This window comes from Bos mutus, chromosome 9 (assembly GCF_027580195.1).
Source record: "Bos mutus isolate GX-2022 chromosome 9, NWIPB_WYAK_1.1, whole genome shotgun sequence".
In the NCBI taxonomy this organism is placed as follows: Eukaryota; Metazoa; Chordata; class Mammalia; order Artiodactyla; family Bovidae; genus Bos; species Bos mutus.
Genome location: NC_091625.1, coordinates 28,337,059 through 28,355,875, shown reverse-complemented (window position 1 = coordinate 28,355,875; position 18,817 = coordinate 28,337,059). Strand labels below are relative to the sequence as shown.

Below are 18,817 nucleotides of genomic sequence, written 5' to 3'. Positions count from 1 at the left end.
TCTCAATGTTTTAAAGCGTGTTTTGATTTTTTCCCCCTCCATGTTACTCTAGGATAGTTTCCCAGCAAGATTTGGAGGAATTCATTTTGTTAACCAACCATGGTACATCCATGCCCTGTACACCGTGATCCGGCCTTTCCTGAAGGAGAAGACTCGGAAAAGGGTATTTGCTTGCTTCTTTTTTTTTTGTTTGTTTCCTTTCCCTCCCCATTCAATAAGTTATCATGCATACTGCGTGTATAACGTTTGCTACAGCAAAAGTGTGCTTCTATACTGAATGTAACTATTTAATATAAAAGATATTTTACAAAATTTAAAACCTTGTGGTTAATTCTGAACAGTGTATCTGTGAAAGAAATATTTAAAAACTAACTCTCTTGCTTTTCCACAAATGGGGAGAACATTTTAGCACATTCATCATATATTAAAGCCTCAGTTTAAAAGTGAAAAAAAACAATTATGCCATGTTACTGTATTGTTATTGGTATACTTAATTTCAAGTAACGTTTAGACAGAAGTTTTATATATGTTGATAAATGGGTGTTAGTAATTTCACAATATGTATCGCATTATATATGGTGAATTTTGTAATATTTAATATAATTTTGTAGTGATTGTCATGAGCAATCATACATTACAGACAGAATGTTCATATGTAGAAATTTTAATATTTCTTTAAATTACAGGTTACTTGAATTCCAAGATTTAGTTTTATCCAACAACTAGGATACTCAAAATATGTTCCAAAATAATCATTTTTCTGAGAATACAAAGATTTATATAACTCATTTAACACAGTGCATGTGCTCAGTCACTCAGTTGTGTCCAACTCTTTATGACCCACTGGACTATAGCCCACCAGGCTCCTCTGTCCATGGAATTTTTTTGGACAAGAATACGAAACAGGTTTCCATTTCCTCCTCCAGGGGATCTCCCTGACCCAGGGATGGAACCTGCATCTCTTGTGTCTCCTGCATTGGCAGGTGGGTTCTTTACCAGTGTGCCACCTGGGGAACCCCCATACTACAATGCCGAACACATTAATCATTATAATGATTTTAAAGTGCATTTAATATACATTATTTCATCTTATCCTTTAAACATCTCTGCAAAGTATGATTAGTAGCATCATTTTCTATTTCAAAGCTGAGGAAAGTAAGTTTTAGGATGGATAAATAACTTGCTTACTCATTTACACAGCTGTAAAGTTGTAGAGTTAACATTTGAATCCAAATAGCTTCGCATTTAGAGATATTTTTACCACTGTGCTGTGACCAATTTTCAAATGATTAGTTCCACAGAAAAATATAGTTACTTCTAAATCCATACAGAGGATAATTTTCCATGTTTCTCAGTGAATGAGAAGGTCCTTCAGGTACTTTAGTGCCATAAAAGCCTTACTGTAAGTGTAAAAGTGAAGTCATTGTTAGCTGTGTGTTGGTTTCAAACATTTGTGAACAGAGAGTTTTCTGCTTATGAATTTGTTGAATATGTTTTAGTAATTTAGGAGGAAGAATTCTGTAGACAATGATCATTTATATTAGGAATTATGTCTTTCACCAAGATTCAAGTTAATTTGTTGTTCAGTCCTAAGTCACATCTGACTCTTTGTGACCCCATGGACTGCAGCACACCAGGCTTCCCTGTCCTTCAGTATCTCCCGAAGTGTGCTCAGACTCATGTCCATTGAGTCAATGATGCCATCCAACCATCTCATCTTCTGTTGCCCCCTTCTCCTCCTGCTCTCAATCTTTCCCAGCAAGAGAGTTTTTTCCAATGAATTAGCTCTTTGTATTGGGTAGCCAGAGTATTGGAGTTTCAGCTTCAGCATCAGTCCTTCCAATGAATATTTGTAAATCAAGTTAATTTACAATTTATAGTTCAAAACAATGGATTGACATGCCTCAGAAATAACACTTTCAAGCAATCTTTTGTGAAGGGATGGTCAGGTGATCGAAAGTACCTGCTGGGGTTTTTAGTACAAATTATACCTGTGAACGCTAATGTAGCATTCATTCTACACCACATGCTGTTCTAAGCACTTTCAATATGTTAACTCATTTAGTCCTTCCAACAAGGCTTTAGGGTAAGCATTATTATTTTTCTCCTTTTATAGATGGGAAAATGAGGCATGGAAGGTGAAACCATTTGCTCTAAATCTCAGCTAGGAGATAGTAGAACTGAAAATACGGATTTACTGGGAAGACTGTTCCAGGTACAGGGAATAGCAAAGGTAGTGGTTCTTGGGTAGAAACAAGCCTGGAATATTCGACAAATAGCAAGGAGGCCTTCCCAGGTGGCACTAGTGGTAAAGAACCCACCTACCAACGCAGGAGACATAAGAGACACAAGTTCAATCCCTGGGCCAGGAAGATCCCCTGGAGGAAGGCATGTCAACCCACTCCAGTATTCTTGCCTGGAGAATCCCATGGACAGAGGACCCTGGTGGGCTACAGTCCATAGAGTCCAAAGAGTTGGACACGACTGAAGTGAGTTAGCACACAGGCAAAGAGGTCAGAAAAGTTGGAGCCAGATGAGCTATTGGAGAGGATAGTAGTGCATTGGATGGGTGGGAACATGGTGTGCCAGCTCTTGGAGGGCCTTGCACACTGCCATCAGATCTGGGCTTTCAGTCAGAGTGAAATGAGTAGCATTTGAAAGACTGAGTTCAGGGGTGACTTGTTGTGACATTATTTTGACATGATTCTGCTCTGTTGAAAAAACTGAAGAGTGTCAGATCTATAAAACAAGGAAAGCTCTAGGTTTGGGAGTTATTTGGTGGAATTTGATGATTTTGACAATGCCTTAAAAAAGACAGTGCTGGCACTATTCTAGATGGAAGGGAGGTATTTGAATTTTACCATTTTAATTACAACTACACGATTTGGGAATTTTTATATGAGAAAATAATTATAAATTAAAACACCCTTAACTTCTGCTTATATAATCAATACACAATACAATGCTATTGCTATATTTCCTTCCTGGAATCCCAAGTGATTCAGCCTTACAGTATTACTCAAGCACCTTATAACGCAAATGCTATACATCTATGTTCTGAAAAGCTGGTAAAAGAAAACCTAAAGAAAAGTTGTGAATCATCTTTCACAAATGGCCATTTAGTTCTTCATTTTCTTAAATTAAAGCAGACTTTGAGTTTCCAACATGCTGGGTTGATGGGAATGTCAACCTTAAGTGTTACAGAGATCCCTTCTCAAAATTTCACCAATGTCTGGAATATTTCATGTACAGCCTAACTTATAATCTATCATGGCCACTTTTGACATCTTCACTATTCAAGCTAGTATTAGTTCCTTGAATGAAGGTCTCTTTTTGGACCCAAGCATCTTTGTTGATGTTAGAGTCCAATGCCTAGGTTTCAATCCACTATCCCAGTGAACTTTTTAGCTGGTCCATAGATGTGGTCCTGCCACACCCCAGGAGCTGACAGGAAACTGATTTTCCTACTAGTTGTCACAAGCTTCTACTGCTTCCTCAGTATCACGGACTTTCTCATCTACTCCTTGCTAATTCTTAAAAATATTTTACCCTCCTCTTCCTATAATTATGGTCTCCTACCATAATCTCTTTAATGGCACAGTTTAGGAAAAAAATTTTTTTTTTAATTTTTAATTTAAAAATTCAGCCTAAGTATAATTGTAAGGCAATCTGAGGCAAAAGAGCCCCTAAGAACCAGACTTCTTGAGTAAAATGGAGGAAGAAAAATATGTAAGAGGGAGAATGTAGTAAAACTTCAATAAACGATGAGACAAATGTGTGCGTGGGTGCTCCAGCAGATGAGTTGCAGGAGATGTGTTCACTGAAGGCGTTCGTAGAGGATCTTAAAGGATTGGAGCAAGAAGAAAGGAGAAGCCAGTGGGGGATTGTGAGCAGAATAATATTATCTGACTGATTCAAGTTTTGACATGGTCCTTTGGCTGCTGTGTTGAGAGTAGCGTCCTGGTGGCAAGAGTGGAAGTGGGGAGAGCAGTTAGGAGGCTAGTTCAGTAACACAGTGGAAAGGATGATAGGAGTTGAGTTAGGGTTGTAGCAGCAGAGTTGTTCAGATGTTTGAATTCAGGATAGATTTTGGAGGTAGTACCGAAAGAATTTACTGACAATTTAGATTATGAGAGAAGTAAAAGATGAGTCAAAGGTTTTGGCCTGAGTAACTAGAAGCATATTTGTACCATTAGCTGACCTTGAAAATAGGGAGAATCTGATTTAGGGGAGAAAGTTATAAGTTCCGTTCTGGATATGACATGTTTGAGATGCCCATTGATCATTTAAGTGGAGGTGTGACACAGAGAGTAAAAATAGTAATATGGAGTTCAAAAGAGAGGTCTGGATTCAGGATACACATTTTCAGTGTATATGGTGAAGATCGCTCAGTCGTGTCTGACTCTTTGCGACCCCATAGACTGTAGCTTACCAGGCTCCTCCCTCTATGGAATTTTCCAGGCAATAGTACTGGAGTGGATTGCCATTTCCTTCTCCAGGGAACTTCCCCACCCAGGGATCGAACCCGGGTCTCCCACATTGTAGACAGTCGCTTAACCATCTGAGCCACCAGGTCTTAGTGTATGGACGATATTTAAACCTTGTATTTGTTCAGTCACAAAGTTGTGTCCGACTCTTTGTGACCCCATGAACGGCAGCACATGAGCCTTCCCTGTCCTTCATTTTCCCAGAGTTTGCTCAAACTGATGTCCATTGAGTCAGTGATGCCATCCAACCATCTCATCCTCTGTTGTCCCCTTCTCCTCCTGCCCTCAATCTTTCCCAGCATCAGGGTCTTTTCCAATGAGTCGGCTCTTTGAATCAGGTGGCCAAAGTATTGGAGCTTCAGGTTCAGCATCAGTCCTTCCAACGAATATTTGGGGTTTATTTCCAAATTACCTGAGTGCAGTTAGAGAAGATAATAAATCCAAGAACTGAAGCCTGAAGCTCTCTGATGTTAAGATATTACAGAAGTGGAATAACCAGCAAAAGGGACTGAAGGAGGCATCTATCAGATAGTAGGAAACCAAGAGATCCTGGGAGAAAGTGTTTTCATTGAGGAGAATCATCTACTCTACCCAGTGCTGCTGAGAGTTTAAGAAAAATAAGGATAGAGAATTATTGGACACTGAATTTAGCAGCGAGAAGGATCTTGACAAGAGCTATTTCCGTGTAGTGGTGGGAGGCAAACCTATTTGGATTGGATTCAGGGACAATGGGACAAATGTACTTGGGCAATGAATACAGATAATTCCTTTGTTGAGTTTTGCAGTAAGAAGAAGGAGAAAATAGGATAATAACTGGAAATAGAAGTAGGGTCAAGATAGGTTTAATGCATCTGTATGGGGGGGAGGCAAGCGTAGAGCTAGAATGTATGTTCTTTGATGGAAAACGTACAGAACAAAGAGGAAATCTGATGATGTGAGAGAGACAAGAGATAATTGCTTGGGAAATATAGCTGAGTGGAAGAGGGGTGGATTCTAGTGCACAGGTGGAGGGGTTGGCCTTTGTAGACTGGATTCTTCCATTGTGCTGGGAGCAAAGGCGAAGCATATGGACACAGATGCTAGTGGGTGGATCTCATCTGGTTGCCCTGTTTTTTTTCTGGGAAAGAGGAAACAAGGCCAAAGCTGAGAGCGATGTTGAGGGAGGCGGTAACAGGGTGTTGGCAAAAAAGAGAAGAAGTAGTGTGAATTGCATTTACTTGTCTATGGATTTATCACCATAACTCTTGCATGACTTGAAAGAGAAGGTTTCTGATGTGAAGCAACATGTCTGATGAAAGAAAGGTTGTATACCTAATAAAGTAGGGATTTCAGGCACTAGAATTTCATATTCCCAGGAAAATTATAGGGGTGGGTATATTTTCCTAGGCTGTTGTGTTCTGTAAAAGGAGTGGGAAGGTGGAGAATTTGCAAATAACCTGATTTAACTTGGGTCAGAAAGTATCTTCCACCTCTGTAGTATTATGTATTCCACCAGCCACTTGCTGTGATCATTTTGGCCAGTACCTGCTCTCACGTGCTTTTATATTCTTCCATAATTTATTAGTATTACTTGTTGATTGGTGACTCCCAGTCTTCTCATTTTATTTGATATAGACTAGTCTTTCTTTGGCTTTCTTTGGGCTTCCCTGGTGGCTCAGATGGTAAAGAATCTGCCTGCAGTGTGGGAGACCTCGGTTTAATCCCTGGGTTGGGAAGATCCCCTGGAGAAGGGCATGGCAACCCACTCCAGTATTCTTGCCTGGAGAATCTCCACGGACAGAGGAGCCTGGCGGGCTACAGTCCATGCGGTCGCAGAGCTGGACGTGACTGAGAAACTAAGCACATGCACACACAGTCTTTGTTTTCCAAAATATTTACTTAAGTGGATTCTAAAAGTATGGAAAGCAAGATGAATGTCTTAGCTCTTTCATCTTGAACCTAAAATATGAGATTATTTCTAAGCCACTTATAAGCTATAATCTTTAAATAAACATATAAATCTATATAAGATGACAGTAGTACTTTATTAGAGAAGACTGATCTGCAGTTTTGAGATTAATATAAAAGAGAAAAGAGGTAGCTGTTTAGGGAGAAACAAATCTTGACTATGTAGCTGAAGTGATCCTCCAATTTAACAAAAAGCTCTGTGTAGACAGTAATAACAATGATTAACATATACACACAGCTTTACAGTTTCAACTCTTTCCATTTACGATTTGAATGATAAGCATGGAAATCTGTAGCAGAGAAGATGCTGGCAACATTACAGGACATAACTCCTTTGGGATGTGACTCTTCAGTCAACCTTTCATTGTGATGATGCTAATCTACTTTTATTTACATCACATACTTTACATTATAAAGCAGTAATTTAGTGATTACAGTATTCTTATTTTTATTGATGATAATGACAAAGCCATACTGGTGACAGCTTTGGGGTTCAGTAACTTGAATGGGCTCAGCAGTTGATGAGTCCCTCATGAGAAAAGTCTGTTTTAATAGCGTTCATTATGCACATCATCAGCTTTGCACAACTAACACCAGGATAATGTGCAGATCGAAGTAGGCACATTAGATTCTGCTCATGTTCCCAGCTATGAAGCAGGACACTAAATTTTCAGTTCCAATTCTTTAAAAATGATCTGACCTTCTAGAAGCTACTTAAAGTCCCTGAGCCTCAGGATTTTTATATGAAATATTAAGATTATGATACCAGCCTGCCTGTTTCACAGAGTAAAAGAGAGGCTTAAATATGCTAACAGACATGGAAAACTCTTGTTCTGGCTCTTTCTATCCTCAGTCCCTCCTCCTATCCTACCCCAACCCCTGGCGTCCACATGGCATTCATTCTCCTCTGTGGGTTTACCCCACCCTCTTCTTGTCTGTAGATATTTTTGCATGGTAACAACCTGAACAGCCTACACCAACTAATTCACCCTGAGATTCTGCCCTCCGAGTTTGGAGGAATGCTCCCCCCTTACGACATGGGAACCTGGGCAAGAACACTGCTGGACCACGAGTATGATGATGACAGCGAGTACAGTGTGGACTCCTACAGCATGCCTGTCAAGGAGGTAGAGAAGGAACTGTCCCCCAAGTCCATGAAGAGGTAAGCTGCGGGTACCTGGGAAGTGGGCTGGGCCAGGGTGGGGACGCTTCATACAACTCCAGATTTTATATTTTTCTAAAGTAGATACTTGGTGGGATTTTGAAGCCTTTCATGCTCCTGTGTTTGGATGTCTAGGAGTTTTGAGTCAAAGATAAAGTCATTCAAGGTAACCTCAACTCAGAGTTCTGCTCCAGATTCACAGAGTCTAGCTGGCCCCTTAGAAGTCACCCAATCCAGTGGCTTTTCAAACTGTATTTTAAGGTTCTTGTTGAGTGCCTCAGGGCAAGTGGGGTGGCGTGGGGACAGCGTCTCCACTGTCGTGAGACTGATGGTCTAACCAATTTTTTGGACTTCTGTGTAAGATTTCATTTGAAGAAAGGGATCCACAGCAAGCACATGCATACACACACACTTCAAACATTATCATTCAAAGCTTCTGTTCCTTTTTCAGTATCTGTGCCAGGTTTCTCGGAGAAGGCAATGGCACCCCACTCCAGTACTCTTGCCTGGAAAATCCCATGATCGGAGGAGCCTGGTAGGCTGCAGTCCATGGGGTCGCTAAGAGTCGGGCACAACTGAGCGACTTCACTTTCACTTTCCACTTTCATGCATTGGAGAAGGAAATGGCAACCCACTCCAGTATTCTTGCCTGGAGAATCCCAGGGACAGAGGAGCCTAGTGGGCTGCTGTCTATGGGGTCACACAGAGTTGGACACGACTGAAGCGACGCAGCAGCAGCAGCAGCAGCAGCAGCCAGGTTTCTCTTTAAACATTTCTATCTAGCCATTCCTGGAGCAAAACCTTCTGTTTCCCTGCGGCTTTAATCTTTACAGAATTCATTCTTGAGAATATCTAATTTTCTGCTTTGACTCTTACGGTGTTATTAGGCCTGTTTTCTCTCAATCAATGTGTATTTATTCAACACATGCTCTGTAATAGAAGCTTTCCTAAATGTTTTGGATTCAGTGTGTATAAAACATATGTCTTGCCATAGTCTACTGGTGATTGAGGGCAGAGGAGTTGCTAGACACATGCAAATACAGAACTGACACTGTGTTCGAATTCTGTAGCAAACCAGAAGACTTCTAATTCTCATGCTACCCTAGGCTGTACCAGCCCAGGCTTCATTTGGATAATGGTAACAAATATTATTTCTTGGTTGATTTCCTGTCCTGGAAACTTAGGAACCACAGCTCCTACAATTTTTCTTCACCTAGTTCATGGAGGACCCAAGAGCATCTTACATGTCATCCCCAACAATGTCTTACATCCTTCTCTGATGACAATTTTGTGGTCTTTCAGTTACCACTGACTCATGCAGTGACAACCCTGTTATTTTAGACTGACCTCTTTTATTTGTTGCTGTTACTGATGCTAGTGTGTGTGTGTGGTGTGTGTGTGTGTGTGTGTGTGTGTGTGGTGTGTGTATGTGGATGCCTTTCTCTCCCAGATTGCTCCACAACAACTTGGACAAAATGGGAAAGTTAGTGACATCTCCAGCTTTAATTTCTGCATTAATCGACAAGATTATGTTTAAATGAAGTTTGGGCTTCTCAACTCATTTCCCTTTAAAACAAGTCTTCCTAATTTGAGTTTTATGCTCTGCTAAAAGGGTTCATTGATGGGCTCTCAAAAGAGTCTGTTAAGTGCTAAAGTTGTGTTCAAAACTGTGTGGGTATATGTGGGGGTGTATATATATTGGTGTATATAATATATATAGATTTTATATATATATATATATATATTTCCCTGGTGGCTAAGAGGGTAGAGATTCTGTCTACAGTGCTGGACACCTGGAGAAGGGAATGGCAGCCCACTCCAGTATTCTTGCCTGGAGAATTCCAAGGACAGAGGAGCCTGGTGGGCTGCAGTCCATGGGGTCACAAATAGCCAGACACAACTGAGTGCCAACATATACACACACATATACATGTGTGTGTTTGTGTGTATAGTGCATTTTTTTTTTTTTTCTGGAGAGAAGGCATATTTCATCACATTCTCAAAGTTTTCTAAGACAAAAATGGTTAAAAGCCATTGCCTAAGAATAGGTTCCTTCTGATAAAAATAAAAATCCTAATAATGATAATTATTACAATCTATCATTTATTACCAACTGCAATGGCAACCCACTGCAATACTCTTGCCTGGAAAATCCCATGGACGGAGGAGCCTGGTAGGCTTCAGTCCATGGGGTCACTAGAAGTCGGACACGACTGAGCGACCTTCACTTTCACTTTTCACTTTTATGCATTGGAGAAGGAAATGGCAACCCACTCCAGTGTTCTTGCTTGGAGAATCCTAGGGACGGGGAGCCTGGTAGGCTGCAGTCCATGGGGTCGCCAAGAGTCGAACACGACTGAGGACTTCACTTTCACTTTTCTCGTGAATTAGGCCCTTGTGTGCTGTGCTTAGTTGCTCAGTCGTGTCTGACTCTTTGCGACCCCATTGACTGTAGCCCTTCAGGTTCCTCTGTTCATGGGAATTCTCCAGGCAAGAATATGGGAGTAGGTTGTCATGCCGTCCTCCAGGGGAATCTTCCCAATCCAGGGATTGAACCCAGGTCTCCTGCATTGTAGGTGGATTCTTTACCATATGAGCCACCAGGGAGGCCCAAGAAGGCTGGAGTGGGTAGCCTGTCCCTTGTCTGGGGGAACTTCCCAACCCAGAAATTGAACCAGGGTCTCCTGCATTGCAGGCAGATTCTTTATCAGCTGAGCCACCAGGGAAGCCCTGAGTTAAGCGCTTACCAGGTACTTTTTTTTGGGTAAAATTCATTTAAGTTTCATAGCAACCCTATTACACAGATATTTGTATCCCCAAAGTCACATAGTCTATATGTAATGGAACAGGATTCCAGTCTATGAGGTACAGAGTCTTTCACTTTGTGGATATAACTCTTTTCTGCTCTTCTGTGACAGCGTGACACAGAGTGCCCTCACTCTAGAACTGAGCTATAGGAGGATTCAGAGACAGCTCTCATAGGTGTCCTCAGTTTTTTCCCTTGCCAGCTAGTGATGCTTATTTCCTTCAGCCCCTCCTTCTGTGACTTGTTAACTAGGGCGGTCCCTTCCTCTGAGCACACTTCTTTCATATCTTCTGCATCCTTAGCTGTATCCTCATCACCTGCACTTCCTCCAGAATTTCTTACCTGCTGTCTTTGCTTCTACCCTTATCCTTCTCCATTTATTATCCACGTGTCAATCAATATAATGTTTTTAAAGTGTAAATCAGGTTGTTTCACTTCTCTGCTTTGAATTTTTAATGACTGGTAATTATACAAGGCATACAATCAATTTCATATTGTGACTTATAATATGCTACATAATCTGACTCTGCCTACCTCTTTCCTCCAAGTTTATCTCCCTTTTCTCTCCACCTTTCACAGCAGTTTTCTTTATTCTCCTTCAGCCTCTGGTTGGAATGTCCTTTTCCTCTATCTTCCAATGGCTGGCCCCAATCAAAGGTCACCTCCTCCAGAAGGTCTTTTGGTTAGTCACCAGGTCTTAATAAGCTCTACTCTGCCTTCTAGCCACTTCCAATCAATCATCTCCTTTATTTTCTTTATAGCTCATTATTAGCCTGTGAAATTATTGATTTGCTTTAATTATTTATCCCTTTCATCCTGCCATGTAAGCTTCAGGGAGACTTCAGTGGCTTTGTCTATCCTGTTCTCTTCTGAATCTTCGGTGCCTGGAGTAGAGTGTGTAGAGAGCAGAAAGGATGCTCACGAAGTACCAGTCAAATGAAGGAGTTCTCTGCTGTCTGTCAGTGGCCCCTTTTAAGTGCAGTGTTTAGAAAGGCAGAGGTGACATCTGATGCTGTCACTGCTTCCGCTGAGATTCCAGAATCCTGGCTCTGCAGCGTAGACCTCATTGGCTTTCTCTGTTTACTGTTGTCGTCACTGTTGCTGTCGTTCAGGCTGCCAAGGCACACTGCTGACTCACACTGAGCCCCTTAAAACTAGTCTCCTTACTTCTAGACCTTTATCCTCATAACTCTCTATTTCTATATTTAGCTCTTTCTTCTCAGCACATTTATTTTAATTGATTGACATCATCTTGTTACATTTGGTTCCTGAGATCCACCTTTTGAAGTCTTTTTGGATCCTGCTTCTCTTTTCCAATTAATTAGGCCATTTTGTCCCCTGCAGACGTGGCTCATAGCATGATGACTTCCCCAGCCCGGAGTTTCTTGCTTCTAACTTGGGCCGATTGGAATTTCAGACACCCTTTGTTTGGTATAGGTTTTGCATCCTGTGAAGGTTATATGGTTCTATTTGAAAACTCTTGAAGAATGAAATCAAGAGAGTTGTTTCACATGATTTTTATCTTCTCTCTGGCAGGGAATAGCAGTTCCCCATCAAGGATGGGAGAAAATCGTTTCTAGATTCCACCTTTCCTTCATTGTCTTTTCCAGTTTTATATCATTTTTAGATTGAGAGGGGGAAAAGTCATTGCTTCACAAATGAGTTGTAGGTAACTATTCCTTTGGGTGAATTCAGCTTCTTGTATAGGAAGAAGAGGCAAGCCACTGCAGTATTCTCACCTGTAAAATCCCATGGACAGAGCAGCCTGGTGGGCTACAGTCCATGGGGCCTCAAAGAGTTGGACACGACTGTGTGGCTGAGCATGATAGGAAGAAGATTATGTTCTGTGAAAATTTGTGAAGAGATAGCATAATCAAGTGAAAGAATACAAAGCTCATTAGATTATGGGTAATATGTGCTTCCACTTTATTAAATAATATTCAGCATCATAGTTCAGATCAGATCAGATCAGATCAGTCACTCAGTCGTGTCCAACTCTTTGCGACCCCACAAATTGCAGCACGCCAGGCCTCCCTGTCCATCACCAACTCCCGGAGTTCACTTAGACTCACGTCTATCAAGTCAGTGATGCCATCCAGCCATCTCATCCTCTGTCGTCCCCTTCTCCTCCTGTCCCCAGTCCCTCCCAGCATCAGGGTCTTTTCCAATGAATCAACTCTTCACATGAGGTGGCCAAAGTACTGGAGTTTCAGCTTTAGCATCATTTCATCCAAAGAAATCCCAGGGCTGATCTCCTTCAGAATGGACTGGTTGGATCTCCTTGCAGTCCAAGGGACTCTCAAGAGTCTTCTCCAACACCACAGTTCAAAAGCATCAATTCTTTGGCACTCAGCCTTCTTCACAGTCCAACTCTCACATCCATACATGACCACAGGAAAAACCATAGCCTTGACTAGACAGACCTTTGTTGGCAAAGTAATGTCTCTGCTTTTGAATATGCTATCTAGGTTGGTCATAACTTTGCTTCCAAGGAGTAAGCGTCTTTTAATTTCATGGCCGCAGTCACCATCTGTAGTGATTTTGGAGCCCAGAAAAATAAAGTCTGACACTGTTTCCACTGTTTCCCCATCTATTTCCCATGAAGTGGTGGGACAGATGCCATGATCTTCGTTTTCTGAATGTTGAGCTTTAAGCCAACTTTTTCACTCTCCACTTTCACTTTCATCAAGAGGCTTTTGAGTTCCTCTTCACTTTCTGCCATAAGGGCGGTGTCATCTGCATATCTGAGGTGATTGATATTTCTTCCGGCAGTCTTGATTCCAGCTTGTGTTTCTTCCAGTCCAGTGTTTCTCATGATGTCCTCTGCATTTAAGTTAAATAAACAGGGTGACAATACACAGCCTTGACGAACTCCTTTTCCTATTTGGAACCAGTCTGTTGTTCCATGTCCAGTTCTAACTGTTGCTTCCTGACCTGCATACAAATTTCTCAAGAGGCAGATCAGGTGGTCTGGTATTCCCATCTCTTTCAGAATTTTCCACAGTTTATTGTGATCTACACAGTCAAAGGCTTTGGTATAGTCAATAAAGCAGAAATAGATGTTTTTCTGGAACTCTCTTGCTTTTTCGATGATCCAGTGGATGTTGGCAATTTGATCTCTGGTTCCTCTGCCTTTTCTAAAACCAGCTTGAACATCAGGAAGTTCACGGTTCACATATTGCTGAAGCCTGGCTTGGAGAATTTTGAGCATTACTTTACTAGCGTGTGAGATGAGTGCAATTGTGCAGTAGTTTGAGCATTCTTTGGCATTGCCTTTCTTTGGATTGGAATGAAAACTGACCTTTTCCAGTCCTGGGGCCACTGCTGAATTTTCCAAATTTGCTGGCATATTGAGTGCAGCACTTTGACAGCATCATCTTTCAGGATTTGGAATAGCTCAACTGGAATTCCATCACCTCCACTAGCTTTGTTCGTAGTGATGCTTTCTAAGGCCCACTTGACTTCACATTCCAGGATGTCTGGCTCTAGGTGAATGATCACACCATCGTGATTATCTGGGTCATGAAGATCTTTTTTGTACAGTTCTTCTGTATATTCTTGCCATCTCTTCTTAATATCTTCTGCTTCTGTTAGGTCCATACCATTTCTACTACCTGTCAAATCCTATCTAATGTTTTGTATATATCAACTCCTTTGCTTTTCTAAACAACTAATAAGGTGATACTGTATCCATTTTATTGATGAGGAAACCCAGATACAGAGAAGGTAAGTAACTTCTACATGTTCCATAGCTACAAAGCTACAATGCTAATATTGGAACACAGGCAGCAGTATTCTGTAAGTCATTTCTTTAACTGCTACCATATGCTATTTGCCAGAATTAATGCTGGGGATTATGCATGCGTTATTGAGTGCACTTGATCCTTAGTACATCTGTATGATGTAGATGTTATTTTCCCCATTTCACAGGTAAGGGAACAAAATCTTAGGACATTCAAATAGCCTCCATTTGGTCATGGAACTAGTAAATCACAGGATGTGGAATTGGAATCCATTTCTGTCCAAAATCTAGTCTTTCAAACACTAAAGTATAGCACAATATTGTAAATGCATAATAAATGAATAAATGATACCTGGATAATTAAAGTTAAACTACAGGTTTTCATGGGAAGAAGTTATTCATTGAAAGACAGCAGAGCCTGGAGACTAAGATGTACCATGAGTTAATGACAGATAGCTTCCTTTATTGTAGTTGAAAAAGACCAGTTCAGTAACCAATCATGCACAAATAACCCTGTTGTTTTGTACAAGAGGGCAAAAAGAAAGTCTAGACTAAAACAACAGTATACTTGGGACACTTAAATACCAAAAAAGTCTTAATCAGAAATTGTTTCTTTCTGTCTTACTTTATTGAGGAATTTCTCTGCATATGGAGCCAGCAGCGTTTATAATCGGACAAGTTTAACATCTGTAGCGCATGATAAAAACAAACTAGAAACTTAATCCCAGATTGAATAGTGCACTACAATTTAAAATATTTTATTAAAATTGCCATGAAAGAAAGAAAGAAAGAAAGTGAAGTCACTCAGTCGTGTCTGACTCTTTGCGACCCCATGGACTGTAGCCTATCAGGCTCCTCCATCCACGGGGTTTTCCAGACAAGAGTCTGGAGTGGGTTGCCATTGCCTTCTCCAGGGGATCCTCCTGACCCAGGGATTGAACCCAGGTCTCCCGCACTGCAGGCAGATGCTTTACCATCTGAACCACGGAAGTAGTTAAGGAAAGTAACAATATATAAGATGTGTGTGTGTGTGTGTGTGTGTGTACAATGTGTGTTTTAATAGAACATTATGGCAAATGCTAAATGTGTAGACTCTATGCTGTCTGAAGAGCTTTAGCGTGTACTTAATATTATTAGGATGTACCTCAACATTTGTATACTTCGTGAGATTTTAAAATAACTTTTCTGTAAAGAATTCTTTTCTTCACGGGGTAAATTGCTTTATCTTCATCACTCTCCAGTTTGAATGCGTGACATCCAGCTTCTTTCAGTTTGGAAAGTATTTATTGGATAAGAATTAAGACATTGAAATCCTACTGTGTAACAGACTCTGTGACACACATCGTGTCTGTCGCAAGGAGAGACACTGATAAAGTCCCTGCTTATGGAACTTATAGTCCAGTGGGCGCTAGTAGTCAGGTTAACCCTCTAGTGCAGGACATTAAATGAACCTCTGCATATTTTAGCATGGATTCATCTTGGGGAACCAATTATTGTATTTGAGTCTAAGAAAAAGAATGTTACAGGTCTAATTATTAAGTGTTTTGTGCAATTGTCAATTGTGTTAAAGTATATTTTATTCATGTACTGTGTTCTAAGATAAATTATCATTGCTCCTTTCCCTCTTTCTTTCTCTCTCTCCTGCACAGACACACGCACACACACACACACACACACACACCATATTCAACTGTGGTTAGTCTCCATTCTGATTTATGCATCTAATACCTATTATTGAGATAAAACAGTAAAAATGACTTAGAAAATAAACCTCCTGATACAACTGTTCTCACCTTCCTCTTCATTCTCTCTTTAGAAATGAATTTAAGTTTACTTCAATGAAAGAGTCAATTTATCAGTTAATCTTGTAATTATTTTTGCTTTGATAATTCCTTCCATTGCTGTTCATTTTCATTAGCATGTGTGGTTGTATTTTCACTTATAGTCTTCCTTTTTGAAAGTTAATGAGGTCTACTAAGACGCATATTGTCTCAGCAATAGCCAAATGGCTGGAATGCAGCAGCAGGGGAAAAATTCATTAAGGAAGAGAAATTTAAAAGGACGGCTGCTTCTTTAATGCCGTAGCCATTAAGATGGCAGCTTCCTGCCACCACAGTAGCACGTTTCATTGACTTTCCTCCTTCTCAGTTTCGTGTTTCCTGGTGATGAATTGAGATGTAATTCCCACCTGCTATCAAAAGCATATGTAAGGGTTTTCACATTATTTGTTTCTCTAATAGTAAAGTACTGCTGCCTAAACAAGAGAGGCTTCTAAAGTTTTAAACCATTTCATAGATTTCCAAGAATAAGACTGATTTTATTCAGATGTTCTAGTGGAAAATTTAACAAAACTCATATTGAAATATCTTCTCCTAATGTGCTCATTATACATTAAAAAAAAAGATGGTTAAAATGCACATTCCTGTTGAAGTTTTTTCATAGAGCCCTTTAAGCCAGAAATCAAGGCTCCTATTATTTCTACTTCATTTCTTATAATGGTAAATTCACCATAATAATTTCCCCTTTTAGTGATGTCCTCTTGGAATATGTCAGTCCTGTACTAAAAGTTCTCAGTCTCAAAGAAAAGGCTCTTCTTGATTGTAAAGATGAGAGCTTAAGCCTGTTATTATGTGTTTAGAATCCTCTGTTGTGCACTATTGTATTTAGAGGCCAGAGGGGGTTGCTTCTTCGTAAACAATCACCATAAGTGTGCGTCTCTCTCAATGTGCAGATTCTCAGTTCATAAATCCCTTGATGTAGAAGTTAATCCACATCCAAGAGAGAAGTAATAAAGGAGAAAAGATAGAAGAGAATGTGATTGTTTGGCAGTAACACGCTGACATTGGCTTTATTATTTCCAGATCCCAATCAGTTGTGGATCCTACAGTGCTAAAACGCATGGATAAAAATGAGGAGGAAAACATGCAACCTTTGCTCTCTCTGGACTGATAGCTTCTCTGCCCTCTCCGTGGATTAGAAATGGAAGGTACATGTTTTCAGCACCAGGGCCAGTGCTGTGGATGAATTACCAGCTGGAAACTTATTTATTCTTGTTAATGTAGCATAATATATAGGAAGGCATCAGGCTTTCCCATTTGCCTGAACCATGGGTGCCCTGGTCTAGATTTAAAGAAAAGTCAATAATTTATTCTGTAAGTGCCAAGTTCTTTGTAAATACAATGTAATCTTCACGTCAAGTTTGTAAATTTTAGTAGTAACTTAAATTGGAAGATTGGCTTTTGAGTCCATGCCAGTGAGATGAACTGTAACAAGAACAGAAAAGACGCATAAACCATCGAAGCTAATTAAATGTAGCCCTGTTTCCTATGAAGCCATATTTCAGCTATCATGGTGATTGTTTCATTGTTTTCTCTGAAACTCTGTCATACTCAAATGTACATTTAATGGGCACAGGGAGCTAAATGATTCTAGGAAATTATTATGATAAATGTACTTCCTGTCTAGGGATTTTCAGTTCACAGAAAATGTACCCTAGTGACTATCACTGGCCTTGAACTTGGGAGGCAAGAAATGGCAAATAACCTGGTAAACTCAACACTTGAACTTTCTATGTTGTTTAGTTCCTGGAGTCTTGTGAAAAAATATGTTCCCCAAAATAAGACGTGGAATTCTGAAAGAGAGTGGATTCTTTATAAACGGCTGTCTTCACAATGCGTCCTTTACTCAAGATCTCATTATATGCCTGTCTGATGTACTTTAAGAACTTTATCCCGAAAAACTCTTTGACCAAGAGAAAGAACCAATACTTGAGTAGTGTTTGACAGCTAATTTTGAGCAGAAAAGTTGCCAAGTACTGATAAGGGGCTAATTTCTAATTCTTGTGACTGGTTGAAAATATATATATATTCACACACACACACATATATATATTTTTACTGAGCTTTGGTAAATCTGTGATGTGACAGGCTTATAAAATAAATCATGCATATTCAATGGTCTTAGAGATGTTATAGATTATTGTCTGAGATGTTAACTCTGGAAAACCACTTCCACTAAAGTTAATGAAAATGAGGTATTGTGAAACAGACTTCCTGTGAGTTTATTTAAGGGAATTCAATTTAATTTGTATTGCAATCTTGTATCTGTGTCATTCCAGTGAAATATATTTTTTCTTCAAAAAAAACACAACAGGTCTCAGCATAGGCAGTATCAGGTGACAGAGAATAATAGTGTTTTTCTCAAATTTAGGTTAATTATCCTAATGATCCTGGAAGCACACATTTTCTTCTCAGAAAAGATTTTAAGAACATATTGCATCTAGGAGACATAATGAAAGCTTCTGAGGGCATCTGAGAGTCTATGTTATAGTTTAAATCTAGATTTGGAATCCTTATGTTAAAGTTTTCTTTTCACAAAAATTTTGCAAGGATAGCACATTTAAAAAATTTAACTTTAAATTTCAAATTCTAGTGTGAAAAAGCAAGATTCTTACCACCTTTTCAGAGTGGTAATTTTTGAGACTGAGACTTTACCATTAAAATATTGTCTTGAAAGAAAAATATCTCAAGGAACTTATGGAAACCAACAGAAATAAAGGCATGTAGCAGCCTTTATAATATACATTTTAGCCAAAAGCTTTAAAAAGTCCAGTTATAATTCTGTAGCCCAGAATCTTAAAATTAATATCAGTACATTATTCTGCTGTGTCACCA

The 18,817-nt window shown here is 39.9% G+C and overlaps 1 protein-coding gene across 1 annotated transcript in view; it reads left to right on the top strand.

Moving 5' to 3' along the window:
• CLVS2 (clavesin 2) overlaps window positions 1-17,093 on the top strand; it is a 76,762-nt gene extending 59,669 nt beyond the window's left edge. Inside the window, exons 3-5 of the mRNA XM_070377105.1 lie at window positions 53-163; window positions 7,376-7,596; window positions 17,006-17,093. Of these exons, the coding sequence (XP_070233206.1) occupies window positions 53-163; window positions 7,376-7,596; window positions 17,006-17,093 (420 nt within the window). The remainder of the gene's footprint in view (window positions 1-52; window positions 164-7,375; window positions 7,597-17,005) is intronic.
• Window positions 17,094-18,817: the final 1,724 nt, after the last annotated feature.